Source organism: Scomber scombrus, chromosome 22 (assembly GCF_963691925.1).
Source record: "Scomber scombrus chromosome 22, fScoSco1.1, whole genome shotgun sequence".
Lineage (NCBI taxonomy): Eukaryota > Metazoa > Chordata > Actinopteri > Scombriformes > Scombridae > Scomber > Scomber scombrus.
Window position 1 is genome coordinate 16,442,002 of NC_084991.1, and position 16,141 is coordinate 16,458,142.

Sequence of the window (16,141 nt, forward strand, 5' to 3'; positions counted from 1 at the left end):
TCTAATAAGAGTTTAACATCTTACTTTTAATCTCCCTTAAAGGTTTTTAATGTCATGTATTTTGTGCAACTTTTGTACTTAAATAAAGTTAAGATAATAAGATATTTTAATTGCTAGTATGAACAGGAAGAATGATTACAGCAAGGAAAACCTCTTTTAAGTGTTCATATGTCACCTGATTGTTGTTTTAAGACAGACTTGAGAAATTGTGAACCTGTCCTTTAATAATTATTTGGCGGTTGTTGTCAGTTCCTTGCAGATAAACCTTAGCATACAAAATATGTGAAGCTCAGTTACTTATGAAAATGTTGATGATTACAAATAGGGTTACATCTGAAGTCAGACCTTTAAGATTTTGCTCAGGGGGAGGGTTTTTCCCCTCATTTTTTAATATTTAACATGTTAGTAAATACATATTGCTGTTTTTAATTCTTTGAAATCAATATATTTTTTATATTTTGTAAATAAATCGTGACATGGGCTTATTTGAAACACACATGGGCTTAAATGGTGTAACAATACCAATTAAGCCCATGCCAGACTTTTGAATTTTTCATAAATTATCTTTATTTCATATTCCAAAATCTACATGAACTAATGAATACATTTTCAAATGAGAGCTAAATCTTGCTTTATAAGAAATTATCTCCCATATAAATAATTTCAGCAGCCATGAAAAAACATCTGGACATAGATTTTGGTGAGTTTAATGGGTACACTTACCCTAACAGCTGAAAACATTTGTTAGAAAATTTAAAAAGTAATCCAATGTAATAAATTACATTACTTTGATCAAGTAATTGAAATATTTATATTACTTATTACATTTTAGGTAGGATAACTAGTCATCTGTAACTTATTACATTTCATATATAACTTTCCCAACCCTGTTCTTCACAAAAATACATGTGAACTAAGCTGGAGCTACAGATGTCACGGTCAACTACATTACCCAGAATGCCTCGCTACAATAACACAACCACGGGTCGGTTTTAGCCAATCAGAGCCCGGCCATGATGCTAGCCTACTGACGTGTCGTATTTCAGGTCGTGGGCAGAGGAAAAACCAAACACAGCGCCGCTTTTCATGCATCTATCTTTGTCTAACAGGTATCAGCAACAGGAAGAATAATGTCAGAGCCCAATAAGCAAGATATTTCTGCCATTTTTAAGCGACTACGCTCCGTTCCTACTAACAAGGTGAGAGTTTAAAAATACGAGGAAAAACAGCTACTCTTTAACGAGGAAGTGCGTTGAAGTAAACATATGACACGTCGCACTTTGAGAAACGTCAAGGCTAGCTTTAACTTTACGAGCTTGATTAATGAAATTATGTGAAACGTGTAAAGTTGAAAAAAATCTCTCTAGAGGCTGATAAGTTTTCCCTTTATAGCTTTTTAAAAGACAAACAAAAAAGACTAAAAACTGACAGCCTGGCAAGCTAACAAGCTTCATTTTGACAGCTGATGTTAATGTTAGCTTTGTTTGTTTTAGGCTTTTTTTTAAAGGAAGAAGTACAAATGTTTTGTGTAAACTTCTGGAGCTGCTCAACATCATTTTATCAGTTAATCTTACAAGCCAAAATATTCAACAACAGCTGTTTGAGTTTAGCCAGCAGCTCGCATTTCACTGGAAACATGCACTTTAGACCCTCATGGTTTCACAGCTGTTATCATAATGGGACGCGCATCCTCCTCTTAACCAACTTCCACGTCTCTTTTATTGATTTTGGACTTATGATTTAGCCCTTTCTGTTTGTATTGCCAGATCAAACTTCATTATATGGGTTTTGTGATCTCTTTTTTTCCCCTTTAGGTTTGCTTTGACTGCTCAGCTAAGAACCCTAGCTGGGCCAGCATCACCTATGGTGTGTTCCTATGTATAGATTGCTCTGGGACACACAGGTCTCTGGGGGTGCACCTGTCCTTTATCAGGTAAGTAAGACAGTAATTGTTTGTGTATATAAGATAAGATGTACTTTATTTCCACTGAGGGGAAATTTGACACGGGCAACAACTACAATCTTGCTACACTACACTACACTATAATCATTTAGCATCAACCAAGAAGAATAATATATGTGTAAATTACATTTGTTTTGTGTTCATGTGGTTTAGTGAAATTTAAAGGGGTTCAAATTGAAAAAATAAACGTTCAAATTCCCTGCACACATTCCTTTTTTGTAGACCTGGCATAAAATGTCAGTTTTTAATCCATTTTGAGAGAATATATTATAATTGAACTTGCTTAAAAACACTAAATTCTCAATGAAACACCATATCAACTAGTTTGGCATGATCTTACATTATAACTTTTTTATATTAAATAAAGGTTCAGGAATATAATTGTTCTAAATATTAAATTTAATCAGGGGAAACATGTAAATCAGGAACCGTGTCAGTTTTTATTTTAATGAAGTAATTATTTTATAAGTGCACTTAAATACACTGTAGGTGGATACAACATTTAATATTTATCATTCTTTTGTGGTTACACCATTTGACATTTGCAGGAGCATTCAGTATTACATTTGGGGGGGGAAATGGTGCAAATGTCTATTCAAATGATATAACATAAACCTGATGCTGCTTTTAAGACAGTTTTTGAAGATATTTTTGAATTGCTCATCTTGCCAACCCTTATTTGTCAATGAACCATAAAGTACATACTCGAGCATCAAATTGAATTAGAGAGTTTAATTATTGCAAAGACAGAAACAGCTCCGTTTTCTCTCATCTTAACATCCACTATACACTGGTGAGCTGACCTGAGAGATTCAAAGTCTATGGTCACAACAATTTAGAAATGTTTTCAGTGTCTTAGGTGTGTAGAGCTTGATAGTAGTAAGTAAAATTAGTATTGAATTCTAATTTCCACTGGCAGAGAGATGTCAGCACCGGAGAAATGTGCTTTGTCTCTGTTATAAGACCGGCTGTAGCATTTTAAGCCTCCTGCTGATAAGCTACACCTCCTTACTGGAGCCAAAAGTGTAATAATCAAGTAAACAAAATACACAAAATCAAGGAGTAATTTCTCTGCACTTCCAAAATATAAAATGTCTGTTTTTCCTCATAAGAAAAATGTGTTTGCTGATTGCACAAGTTTCTTATTATGAGTAGAATAATCCAGACAAGAGTCGGATGTTATGGAGTGATGTCTTTTGTAACCTGAGTTGCAGTTCGTCCCTGACAAACTAGATAATCCTAACGTTGTGTGTTAAACAGATCCACTGAGCTGGATTTTAATTGGTCATGGTTCCAGTTGAGATGTATGCAAGTGGGAGGCAATGCCAATGCGGTGAGTATCTGATGGGATATTAACAGATTGTAACACTAACATTTATTTGCACAAACTTCATTTAACTCAATCCTGTTTTATGGTGTCTGTTTGGCAGATTTCATTTTTCAATCAGTATGGCTGCACAACCAGTGCTGCGAATGCCAAGTACAACAGCCGAGCCGCACAGCTGTACAGAGATAAAATGAAGACTTTAGCCACTCAAGCCACAAGACGTCACGGCACTGAGGTAGACATGTTGGTTTAATGTCTTAAAACACTTTTCTCCTGCAGGTTGCTCCACATAGTGAAAGACAGATAGAGCTGAAACCACCTAACCCATGAGATAAACATTTAATTTTGGCTTCCTGTGTAGTTTGTCTTTGCTTATCATGTTTTGCTAAAAATATATTTACCTGTAAGTGCAGAGACAGCTGTGTAAGTTTTACTGTTTTTCCTCTCCACAGTTATGGCTTGACAGTCAGGCTCCTCTCTCACCAACATCACCACAGGACAAGCAGGTGGATTTCTTCAGTCTGCATTCAGAGGTACGGGACTGAACTTGCTTTGCCTCAATAAGAAATAATCCATAACTATGCCTTTTAGAAATGTTCTACAGTGACTGGTGATTAATTATTTTACCTTATGTGTTTGTGTAACACCCAGACTCTTCCTGAAAACATGGCCAAAATGACTTTCAGCTCCACCACATCAGAGAAGTCTTCAACCCTAGAAAAAGAGGAAGACAAAAACGGTATTGAGTGTTACTGCTGAATAATGCAACATGCAGAAAGACTCACTTCAGTTGTATTTATCACATCAAAGTTAATATATCTAATCAGAAATACACTCAATTCAATCTTTTCAGGTAATCTGGAGGAGGGTCCCAGTGTGGAAATGCTGAGTGTTTCTCCAAAAGCAAATCTAGGTTTGTTGTGGATTAAAAACAATAATATATTAATTATGTTAGATGCTCTGAATTATAACTAAACTGTTGGTGTTATAACTCTACTCTCTTTAACTCTTTCCAGAAACTTCCTCTTTTCTCAAGAAGAAGCCAACTGCCACCAAGAAAACTGTATGGAAAACAATATTTTGACAGTATAAAGTAGTTTTTATTGCTGTGTATTTGTAATTTGGCAGAATGTACTGTAGAGTGAAAGTTTGCACATACATGGGCTATGCATTAAGAGTGCATTTTGTAAAATGTGTCTGTTTGTAGCTGGGGACTAAGAAAGGTGGTCTGGGCGCTCAGAAGGTTAGCAGTCAGAGTTTCTCAGACCTGGAGAAGAAGGCTCAAGCTGCCGACAAGCTCAGAGAGAAAGAAGACAGCACTACTGGTGCCATCAAGAAAACTACTCAACCTGAGGAGTCTATGTGAGAGCATTGACTGTATTTTAAGTCATATCTTTCTTTATTGTTTATTGATATTTGTTATAAGTCATTCTGCGCCCTCCCCAGTAAGGTCTGAGGTCAAGTTTCAGTCATGTATCCCAAAACTCTTTAGCTCAGCAGAAAGGGGCTTTAAACGTCATCATTATACGGCCCAGCTACCACCCTTGGATTATGTATTCCTTTTAGCTGCTGCACTCTGTGTCTGTTTTGTCATATTCAAACTCCCCTGCTTCTCTTTTCCTCTCAGCTCTCCATCCCTGCGACTGGCCTATAAAGACCTGGAGCAGGACAGGAAAAGAGAGGAGCAGAAGTTGAAGGGATTTGAGGGGAACAAAAGGGAGCAAGCTGAGAGACTGGGCATGGGTCTGGGTAACAGGAGGTAAGACTAACTAGCCTGTTGCTAATTATAGAAGTTATTTCTATGATATGTACAGTTTATTTATTCCTTTGTCTTTCTCTCATTATTCATATTGTAGTGGAGTGTCTCACTCAGTGACATCGGACATGCACATCATCCAGCAGGAGAATCCACTGGCGCCCAAGACTAAAGGACGTCGTTTCATTGAGGATGAGGATGATAAGGGGTCCTTTAGCTCCAGGTCAGATGCTGCTGATTATTCTTATTCAGCACTAGTGCATTACAACACTTGCATAACAAGAATGGTGTTGTGGTTTGTGATGATTCATTTTCACCCGACATTTATTCTCAACTCCTTTCTTTCTTTAGGCTCTCGCACCGGTTGGACGATCAAGCTGAAACCTCCGGGTGGGGTGATAAAAGCGATGGAGGAGGCTGGCTGAAGGAGAGCAAGAAACCAGAGCCTGATTTCTTCTTGAGCTCCACAATAACATCACTCGATGACAGGTAGGAGACACTGTGTTATGACTTGTATCCCTCTACTGACTGTAAAGCATTACGACCTTCCCACAACTTGCTGCTTTATTGCATGGAATCAAAGTGTGATCACTTGATGATTTAATCTTCTTTTAATGTTGTTTTAAAAAAAATAATCCAATCAAATTGCAACTTAAAAATATTGCAAGTTGATTGGAAACAATTCAAACATGAGAAGAGTTTTGTCTAATGTGTCTAAGTGTTATAATAATATCACATACAGAAGTAAATGTTTGTTTTTTAAAATTATGGCTGAAGAAAGGAACGTAATGAAATGTTTAGACTCCCTCAAGTGTCTCACATTGTTTTCAGTGTGTAAACTTGATGACATTTTATATGTGATCATGGTTTGTTTAATGTATGATGATTATCTGTCATCAGGCCCACATCCAGGAGGAAACCAGAACCAGTACCAGTGTCAAACACAGGAGAGGCTCGCAAAAAGTTTGGGAACGACGTCAAAGCCATCTCCTCTGACATGTACTTTGGGAAACGAGACAACTCTGAGGTACTCAATCACAGCATGCAACTTTGTTACTTTCTCCAGCTAGTTTGTAATGTGGATGTGAATCTATTGTTGGAGAGTTTCTGTGACTTTACTTAACTTGATGGATATGTTCATAATGTTTTTTTGTTGTTTTTTTTAGTACGAGGCCAAAACAAGACTGGAGAGATTTTCTGGGAGCTCCTCCATAAGTTCAGCAGACCTGTTTGATGATCCAAAGAAACAGGCTGGTAAGGGAATTAAACAAAAAAACCCTCAATGAATAAATGCAGCTATAATTACCAAAAGACCCGATTTAATAATCTTTGTCCATCGTCTTGGCTATGTTTTTTTCTGTGTTTTTTGATAGCAGGGAGTTCGTATAGTTTGACCAACGTGCTGCCCAATGCTCCTGACATGTCGCAGCTCAAACTTGGGGTGCGCTCAGTCGCAGGAAAGCTCTCCGTCATGGCCAGCGGCGTAGTTAGCACAATTCAGGTCGGTGGGAAACCCAACACCTTCTGAACAAAGATCATAAACGTTTCTTTTTCTTGACAAACAAGTTCTCACATTCTTACATTTCCTTTTTGTTTTTTTCCCAGGATCACTACGGTTCCTGAGCGACGACGTGTCTCCTCTTGGATACAGCGTCAGCATCATAATTTACCCCAAAATAACCCAGTATAACATCTATATCTATTTTTTGTATTAGATTATGTATATAAAGCAGTTGTGTGAATCAAGATGACCGAAGCACAATATTTTCAGTGGAATTATGTTTCACTGCAGGCATCTTGAAGGGAGATTTCTGTGTATAGTACAGTCATGAAGAATCTTTACCTTGCATTATATTACCTAGTTTGCTTTGAGGTCTTGGGGTGGGGGGGGTTAAATATTTAGAAATGCTGTATGTAGCCATCTGAGAAGGGTTCTGCTGTTGTGAAAGAGGGATTTGCTTTTTGACTCTGTTAGTTGATGAGGTCAAAACGTAATCAGCGACGATAACTCTGCTCTAACTACTTAAATGATGAACACACTATCTCTCATCACATGCACTCGGTAGTGTTAGCTTGTGCTCTTTTTTTTCATTTTTCTTTTATCTTGCACATTCCCACCTGTTTAAAAGTGTCCTTTCTGTCCCCAAAGTGCACTTACATTTTTTCTCCTCCACAGACAGGACCAAAAACTGTTAATGAGGCTTTAGGGGATCAGATACTTTATCAGATACACACATATTGGCCTCATTAGCATATGAGCTTTATTATGCTGCATGTACTTATGTTTTTGGGTTTATTTTGGACCATAAATCTGTAGTTAAAAAAAAGACAAGATGATATGGAGCATAAGCAGCTAAGAAATACTGGAATGAAAGCAATAGTTCATATTTTGGGAAATGTGCTTATTTGCTAGGAGTTAGATGAGAAGATTGATACTAATTATTTTGTGTTAAGACTAGAAATGTGAGAACTGCTAGTCTACCTGTGTTCAAAGGCATCAAATCTGCCCACCGGCTCCTCTGCAGCTCACTTATTAAGATGTTATATCTTGTTTATTTAATCCATACAAAAGCAGAAGTGTAATAATGACCCTTCCACTTTTGCCTGACGATTTCTTAGCAAGGAATAGTGAGTGGTAACCTTAGGGGGGCAACAAAACCTTGTGAAGTGACTGCACCATGCCAACCATGTGTTGTTTTTATGGATTAAACAATTAAGATACAACTTGCTAATTAGTGAGCTTTATAGGTGCTTGTTGGCAGATGTCGATACCTGTGGACAGAGCAAGGCAGGCTGTTTCCCCCCTGTTTCCAGTCTGTATGCTAAGCTAAGCTAATCAGCTTTTGGCTGTAGCTTCATATGTATCAGTTCATAAGTCTCTGCAAGAAAGCGAATAAGCAAACGTCTCCCTAAATATCTGTCCGTTCCTTAAAAAGTAAAAAGACGACAAACCCTTAAGCAATCAACCTTTATGAGCACTCATAGCACTAGAAAGACCCTGCTTGATGTCCAGTAGGTCAATTCCACATTGCGTTAATTTTTTTCTCTTCTCAATCCTGTTGCCTGGAATTAGACACGTTAAAGTTTACGGGCAATATAATTGCCTCAGATTTATCGAATTTATGAAGGGGTGCGTTTGATGGTGTTTGGGTTTGAAATATGTAGCAGATTTTTTTGCTGGAATTTGTGTTTTTGTTATCTGCGGTGAATTCCTGGGTTGTCCTGCTCGGTATATTAGTATTATTTTTATTATTTAATGGCACAAACAGATTCTTGAAGGCTCGGGTTTCCTGATGTGGCGTAGCCTCTTCGTAGCTTTCAGGTCCCACTGTGCAGTAACTTGTGTCCACTTTAAATATGAATGTAAATCTCTTTAAAGCCTAGCTGAAGTAAAAACATGTTGTTGATGTGATATACTGCCAACGTCCAGGTCATATATTTTAATTCCCTCAAATACACACATAACAGAGGCGTTTATGGGACACATATTGTACTGCAGGTGGTGCTGTACTATGATTTTGACATTTAAAAGCAATAGGAACAGCTTCATATCTGCCCATGGCTTTCGTATGAAATAACTACGGCTTGTGCTTCAGCATTTAGGTACATTGCTACTTAGATATCCAATCATGCACAGTGAAGGAATTAGTGTTTATTAATGCCAAGATCTTATACAGGTAAATTACATTACTGAGCAATTTCTGTACTATTTTGCCTCTCAGGTGTTTAATTTGTTAAATATGAAACACTAAAACTAGGCAAAGTGGACATTGTAAACCATTTAATGACCAAATATTTGTTTACTCCTTCACTATATGCCTTAGTCCAAAGATCTCTGAGTCACTCGCCTTAATATTTCAATATTGTGGAGTCATGTAATTACCTTTTTGCACATAATTTTGTTAGACATTGCACGTGGCAGCTTCTGCTTGAATGTACTGTATTGCGATTGAATCTTTGCCCTTTAAGTTGACAATGCCTTATAATTTAAGTTTGTTAATCTTTGTAAGATTGTTTGTGTCTTCTGCTGTCGATGTGTTTTAAATATTGTTAAATGTTACATAAAACAAATGGCAGCCTGTGTAATTTTGCATGGCCCTTGTAGTTATTAGGATGCGCTAACAGATCCTGAGTAGAAAATAGCAAAATGACTGCTTGGACCCAAACATAAAGCTGTAAAGTAGGCTGTAAACTGCTACATAAAACGTTTATTGTATAGAGCTTTGGAGTACCATTTATAGAAAGTTAAAAAGAAAAAAAGCTACTGATAATCAAATTTTGACAATTTTTGACACTCAAAATGTAAGTAAGATTTTGGAAAACATGCCAAATAAATGGCTTGTGCCGAAACTCCTCTCTCTGTTAATTATTTGTCTACAATATCAGAGTTTTAAGCAATGTGTAAGACCAGGGCATTCGGGATAAGTTGTTCTTGTAGATAGGGCTGGAAGTAGCTATTGTTTTTGATTGTTTAGTTTATAAAAGATTAGAAAATAGTTCAAATGCCTATCACAATCTCCCAGAGTCCAATTAAACATCTTCAAATGTCTAGTCTAAAATAGAAAAGGCAGCAAACACATTGGAAGAGATGGAACCAGAAAATGTTTGACATATTTTCTTTAATAAATGAGTAAATAATAATCATTATTGTTTCCCAGTAATGTTTCTATTAGTCACCTAATTGATTAATCAGTTAATTATCTCAGTTCCACTTGCAGACATCATTTAATTCAACAAGAGTTTGGGACTCTGGGCAAAAATGCTGGCAGCGCCTACGTGGCTGGCTGACGCGTTCAGGGAGAGTCCTGTGCTGTCGGAAATATGACAACCACATTCGGAGCGCTATTAAAAGTTTAAACAATTTGGTAAACATAATTGAAAGCTATAAAAAATGTTTTACTAAAATCAGTGTATCACTTCAGGTTATAGGCAAAGCGACCGCAAAATAATCATATTTGCTACAAGGTCCAACTAAACCAAAACTTACTGTGCTTTTGTATTTACGAGCTGACGAGGAGCACTTGAATGCAGCATTTTTTCCAAGGAGAAAGGGAAAGGATTAAAGACAACGCTAAACCCAGCTGTTAATTATTATGTGACTTTAATATTTTACATTATGAACTTATCAGGGAGACAAATGTCTACTTTTAGCCCGCAAAGTAACAAATAAAAAGTTTTTTTGTTTTGTTTCTGGTAGGTTTTTTGAATTCCTTTTATAGTTACAAACAGTTTGTCAGTGTGCAAAAATGCCGAGTGAAGTGAAACAGAGGAAGAAGACGAAGCAAAGTGATGAAGTGTCCGAAACGTCGTCTGCGAATAAAGATGAAAAGAAGACGGAAGCTGGAAGCAACGCAGCAGCAAATACAAAATCTTCGAGTTTGGACCTTAAAAGCATAATGTGCTTACTGTCGCTGGCAGCATGCGGAGCATTGAGTTGGTAAGTAGGAAAAAAAAACCAAAACAATCAGATATTTATGCTAGAAGGAGATTATCTGCTGTGTCCTTTACTTAAAGTATGTGTCTTGGTTTCAGGGTGGTGCTGCAACAGAATGAGAGGTTTTCCGAAATTGAGGAAAAGTACAGTTTTCTGCAGGGAAAGACTTCGAGTCTATTCAACATGGAGGAAGAAGTGCTCAAAGTTTCTAAAAAGGTACGTTTGATTTTCAGCCTCACAGAGATAAATTGAGGAATGGAGGTTTAAAGGGCCAATTCACCCAAATCACAAGAAAACATACTTCTTAATAGGGCATTGTGATGTGGACAAACTCAAATATCACAATATTTTTGACTAAATATCTTGCTATTGATATATTGATAATGTTGTGAGTATTGGTGCTTTCCCAAAATATTTACACAATGAGATTTTTGATAATGATCAGCAATGAGGGTATAATGAGCAGAACAGCCGATAAGTTCAAAAAGTATGTCACTTTACTATAATGCAGTCTTTAAAACCAGGGAAAACACTTACTTATAGCATATTACAATATCCAGAAATCTAGTCTTATATCATGCTCTTGATATGATATTGATACACTTCCTGGTCCTATTTCTCAGTCACCTTATCTAACCATGCAGTTAAATTTGCCAAGGTGCCTGAGATTTCTTCACTTCCACATTAATACAGTGGAGGAAACTGTTCACAGTCCCCACAATGAACAGTTATCAATGGGGCTATTTTCTACCAAAGAAAGAGTCCCTTACAAAAACTGTTAACAGCACATCCTGTGGGTTATCCAGAGTAACAAGGACACGCTTCTGGAAATGTAATGATGCTTTTTTTAAGGTACAAGTTTTCCATGCACCACAGATGAAAGTAGTAGAGGTCTAAGAGACAGATATAGCTAAAACCTGAATAAAAAAACTAACAAAAACAACAATAAAAAAGTATCTCCACGGCTAGATGCCACTAGAAATAAATTAGACTTGTTTTAATTTGGGTGAAATAACCCTTTAAGTTTATTTATTATTAGGTTTAAAAGTAGAATTATAAGTAAATGTGATTTGGGTATAAAGTTTTAATTTGGTTTAGTGAGAAGGGAATAAGTGCAGAGGCTCCTTAAATCATTGTTTCCCAACCTGGGGTTTGGGACCCATCAGGGGGTCGCAAGAGAAATCTGAGGGGTCAAGGGATGCTTTACAGGAGAAGAAAGATGAAAACAACATACTTCATTTTTGCTACACAACATTTTAACTTTTTATCTGATGTTTCTTTTCATTGTGTTTCTATTCAGCTCCATAAACACATAAGCTAGCATTTCTTTATTTTAAGGGATCATTACCTTTAAATTATATCAAAACCCTTTCCATGTTGCCATTTGCTTGTGTGTTCATTGAAAATTTAAGAGAATCTCTTTTCAGCTGTGCAAAAATCATATTTCTTACATCTTGAACATGCTACACAAAACTACCAAGTGCATGCTTACTAGTCCAATCACATTTTCTTTTTTTTTTTACAGTTTACTTACATTGTACACAGTGCAGTAGTATTTGCACAGGCTTTGTTTCCTACTGTATGTACTGTAGTATTATGGTGGACAGTAGTATTGCAGTGTCTGTATTATTATAAATACTGAGGACGGTAGAGCTCCCACAGAAACAGCCCTCCTGCTTTGTGTTGCGGCTGCAGCTTGCCGCCTCTCAGGATGACCTCCACGAGGCGCTCTCCACCGTCACCTTGGCAACAAGACTCCAACAGGACATCTCCACCCTCCACGCTGTTGTGATGGCGATGCAAGCTGATGAGAACTCCGCCTCCCGCAACCTGCAGGCGGTCAACGCTCACTTCCTCAACGTGACGGAGACATGGCAGGTGCACCTCGCCGCTGTCACCTCCGACCTGGCGGCCCTCAAAGCCGAGTCACGGGAGGCTCACAGCGCAGCCACGGAGCATGTGAATGAGGCCGAGCGGAAGGCCCGTCTGCTGGCAGAGAAGTTGGAGGAGCTTGAGCACAGCACGAAGAGGAACGCCCGCGCTATGGAGCGGACGGAGGAAGATGACACCAAGCGAGCTCAGGACCAGCTGGACTGGAACACCAAGCAGATCCACAAGCTGGAGGAGCAGATCAGCAGCCTGACCCACAGGGAGGCCGAACTCAGCTCTCAACTCCAGGAACACATTCCCCGGGCTCAGGAGTGTGAGGAGCACCTGCCGCAGGTAGAGGAGGCGGTGCGCTCCATCCTGAGGCTGGGCGGTGACCTGAGCGGGGCGGAGAAACGGCTAGAGGAGGTGACGTTACAGGTGTTTGGGACTGAGGACAGCATGCTGAAAGCCCTCAATGAAATCCTGGATATCAGACAGGAGCTGGACACCCTACAGGCTCAAAACAGCATCCTCAAGATGAAGAATGAGTTGTCCGTGGTTAAAGAGGCGGTCCGTGAACTCACCATGGTGTTGAAGGAAAGTAGGGTTGAAAGGGAAGCTGATAATGTGGAGGATGAAGAATGGAAAGAGGATGAGGAGTGGGAAACTGATGATCAGGATGACCTAGCTCAACCTAATCCTGATGATGTCACTCAATGATGTCATTGTTTTCATCTAGCTAGAGCTGCACTGTCTTAGTATTTTCTCTAGATGGCGATTTAAGTCCAGTATTATTGTTTTATAAAAATGTGTACCTCACTTTAATGTCAGACAGATGTGACTTGTTGCTTAAATGTTCAATTTCAACACAACCTCAAAGATACATACTCTGTAGTACAGTCAACCATATGGTTGAATTGTTTAATGTGGAGTGAAACATTTAGCTTTTGTAGCAATTCTACAAAACATGCAGCATCACTCTTAAGTTAGCCGTTTGCACTGATACAGCATTTATGCCAATCTTACATCAATCTAAGTGTTACCATAATTATGTTGATACAGGGATAGTATTAATGAATAAATATAGTTAGTTATCTAGAAGGAGCTTTCACACCCAGCCTTTTTGGTTTGGATCAGATGAATTCTGGTATTCATTTGTCCATTTGGTTCAGTTTGTGTGTGAAAATACTCAGAACGTGAAAAGGAAAACAGGTGTGTGTGTTGAATGTGTGCCCCACTCAGTTTATTTTAGCAGTTAAAACATGAAGTGGATCAGCCACTTAGAAACTATAACCATCATAATATTGTGGTACAAGACGCCTCTTTTTTTCTCACATTTCTGTTTGTTTGTCACTGTTTGATGATGCCGATAAAACAGGATGACGGGCACCGAATTGTCCAATCAGTGAGTTACCTGTCAGTGTTTACTCCTCTTGGTTAGTTTGGACAGAGCAGAACTTTAAGGACGTCATGTTTTGTTTTTTATGATCTGAACCAAAGTAACTGAACTATTTTGTATGTTTTTATTTCATCGGACTTCATGCATTTTGATTTCATCTATTTGAAAGTATTATGATTGTATAATGTTTTTTCACTGAGCTTATTTAATAAAATCATTTTTCAGTGTGAAGCTCGTATGTGTACACATTTGATTCTCATATTTAACTTTCCATCCATTTGTATGTTGTTCATAGAGGAGTGCACCCTGAGATCATGTCTTTTAGTGGAATGCCCCTTTAGTTAAACCGTGTGCATAAACCCACAGATGCTATAGTTGTTGCACTTATCACTCAACGTACTGTGTGTGCTCTTGTAGTGTGAGAGCGTGCAGCTGATGCTGGAGGACCTGGGGGCTCAGGGGGGAGCTCTGCAGCCTCAGCTGAAGGGTCTGGAGCAGGACGTCAGCCAGTTGAAGGAGTGGGCCTCTGGTTTAGCTGAGAAAAGAGCTCAGCTCCAGACCAGCCTGACCGCTCTGTCAGAAGCGGTGGCACAGATTGAAGATCGCACCTCTGCCATCACAAAGGACTTCGCCAATAAGGTATGTGAGGTTCTTTGCTGCTGATATGAAACTTTTTCTTTCTTGTGAGGAACGAGACAGTCGGGGGGGGGAAATGCTCCACACATTCCATATTCCATATCAAATGAAACAATATGCACAAAATATTTGTAGTTTGTAGTTGAGAAAAATCATAAAATATTTTTATGACTGTGAAGCTGCACAAGGCAACTTGAACTTCTTTGCTTATCTGGACTAGATTCTTGTTTTTTGTCTGTTTGGGAAATGTATTTATTATAATCTTCAGTGGGTGTAGAAGAGATCCCAACAAACATCTGAATTCAATCAGCACAAATAAGGAACTCATTTTCCTAAGATAAAAACGTTTTTGTGGTTATTTTTTTACAATAGAAACATTTTCCCTGGTGCTGTTTCAGCCTGGTTTCTCAGCCTCTGTTCTCCTGTGTCGACCCATCTAGGTGGCGTCGGTGAGGACAGACGTGCGCAGGATGGACGGCCTGCGGTCTGAGCTGGAGTCTCTGCTGACTCAGCTGGGCGAGCTCGAAGACAAGACGAATCAGGTTGAGCACAGCATGGTCAAACGCATCGCCGAAGTGCTGACCGACAGCATCGACCGGGTCTCTAATCTCCGCACTTCATCTGAAAGCAACTATAAGACCATAGAGCAGCTCCGCCACCGCATCCCTGAACTCATCGCTGCTGACCATCAGATCTCTGAACGACTGAGAGAGCTAGAGAGCGGCAGAGCTCGCATGATTAGAACATTGACCTTTGCCGGCGACCTGAAACCAAAGGTGGCTGCTATTAAGCGAGACTTTGGGGCGTTTGAACCTCAGTTATCAGACCTGATCTTTCGGATAGGAAGACTAGCAGAGGATCTTACCAAAAGAGAGCAAGACATTGCTGAGCTTAGACAGACACTGAATAACCTCACAGCAGTAGAGGGAGATTTAAGTGTTACAACTAAACAGGTTAGTGAAATAGCTGATTTATCTGATATTGGAGAGATGCACAGACCAGCATGAACATCAACTTCAGATGAGTGAAGACTGATTGTTTTATTATTTGGATTTTGCTCAGCTGTCATACTACTGTTTGAAGGTTTACTGAAATAAAGCTTTTTGTACAAAATTAAATATGAAACTTTAACAAACTCTTGACTGTCTGAACAACATTGAAGCACAAAGCTGGAGACCTTAAAAAGTGTGAATGTGAACAGTCTGTCAACATTTCTGACAGCTAGTCTGCCAACATTTCTGACAGGTTTAACATGTTTTTGAATACTGAATGCGACAAAGCAGGGTGAGGCAAAGATTGTTTCTATTGTTGCCTCCCATTCAATCATAGTTACCTCATTGACACTTGACTAGTTCATGAACAGATCCTTTTACACATATATTTCATTTTCTTGGGTGTTTCTGTGTGTTGAAACTGTGATTCAAAGTATCTGAAAATGGGGTGAGAATGAATTATTCTGGCATTAATCTGGATGTGCCTTGGATAAGAGGCTAAATATCTTTTAAATATCTACTACCAAGAAGTCCAGTTGTTCTCAATTTAACCATCCAAGGAAAGCATGGATGATTGAAAATCCTCACAGACAATCAAATATGGTCAAGTATTTAGTATTGGCAATAAACACTGGCTTAAGTTTTCAGAACTCCAGCAACACATGTAGTATAAAGAACAATTTTTATAGAGAAACTCATTACTTTTTCATTATGGTTTTGGTAACAATCTTAACAAATTTGCTCCTTATTTCTACAAGAATGAAT

The 16,141-nt window shown here is 38.5% G+C and overlaps 2 protein-coding genes across 4 annotated transcripts; both read left to right on the forward strand.

Moving 5' to 3' along the window:
- Positions 1 to 1,014: 1,014 nt before the first annotated feature.
- arfgap3 (ADP-ribosylation factor GTPase activating protein 3) lies at positions 1,015 to 9,400 on the forward strand. Of its 2 annotated transcripts, none has more exons than XM_062443982.1 (16): positions 1,015 to 1,199; positions 1,815 to 1,933; positions 3,224 to 3,296; positions 3,394 to 3,525; positions 3,743 to 3,823; positions 3,942 to 4,029; positions 4,144 to 4,203; positions 4,307 to 4,353; positions 4,498 to 4,652; positions 4,918 to 5,049; positions 5,147 to 5,269; positions 5,398 to 5,535; positions 5,947 to 6,073; positions 6,213 to 6,300; positions 6,420 to 6,547; positions 6,652 to 9,400. In XM_062443982.1, exons 1-16 carry the CDS (start codon positions 1,131 to 1,133, stop codon positions 6,667 to 6,669), a joined length of 1,578 nt encoding a protein of 525 aa, XP_062299966.1. In that variant the 5' UTR covers positions 1,015 to 1,130; the 3' UTR covers positions 6,670 to 9,400. The 2 variants fall into 2 exon arrangements, with proteins under 2 accessions (XP_062299966.1, XP_062299967.1); XM_062443983.1 differs by having other exon boundaries at positions 6,423 to 6,547.
- Positions 9,401 to 10,151: 751 nt separating this feature from the next.
- ikbip (IKBKB interacting protein) lies at positions 10,152 to 15,477 on the forward strand. Of its 2 annotated transcripts, XM_062443986.1 has the most exons (4): positions 10,152 to 10,483; positions 10,579 to 10,696; positions 14,166 to 14,387; positions 14,825 to 15,477. In XM_062443986.1, the coding sequence occupies exons 1-4, from the start codon at positions 10,293 to 10,295 to the stop codon at positions 15,389 to 15,391; spliced, it is 1,098 nt and encodes a 365-aa protein (XP_062299970.1). In that variant the 5' UTR covers positions 10,152 to 10,292; the 3' UTR covers positions 15,392 to 15,477. The 2 variants fall into 2 exon arrangements, with proteins under 2 accessions (XP_062299970.1, XP_062299969.1); XM_062443985.1 differs by lacking the exons at positions 14,166 to 14,387; positions 14,825 to 15,477 and adding an exon at positions 12,176 to 14,026.
- The last annotated feature ends 664 nt before the right edge of the window (positions 15,478 to 16,141 follow it).

What these genes read in the sequence shown, in the direction of transcription:
- arfgap3 (XM_062443982.1), top strand. Translation starts at nt 1,131, where the DNA reads ATGTCAGAGCCCAATAAGCAAGATATTTCTGCCATTTTTAAGCGACTA. An exon ending in GTGCACCTGTCCTTTATCAG is followed by an intron (nt 1,934 to 3,223) that starts GTAAGTAAGACA and finishes TGTGTTAAACAG; the next exon opens with ATCCACTGAGCTGGATTTTA. An exon ending in ATAACATCACTCGATGACAG is followed by an intron (nt 5,536 to 5,946) that starts GTAGGAGACACT and finishes ATCTGTCATCAG; the next exon opens with GCCCACATCCAGGAGGAAAC.
- ikbip (XM_062443985.1), top strand. Translation starts at nt 10,293, where the DNA reads ATGCCGAGTGAAGTGAAACAGAGGAAGAAGACGAAGCAAAGTGATGAA. An exon ending in GCATGCGGAGCATTGAGTTG is followed by an intron (nt 10,484 to 10,578) that starts GTAAGTAGGAAA and finishes TCTTGGTTTCAG; the next exon opens with GGTGGTGCTGCAACAGAATG. An exon ending in TGCTCAAAGTTTCTAAAAAG is followed by an intron (nt 10,697 to 12,175) that starts GTACGTTTGATT and finishes TTGCGGCTGCAG; the next exon opens with CTTGCCGCCTCTCAGGATGA.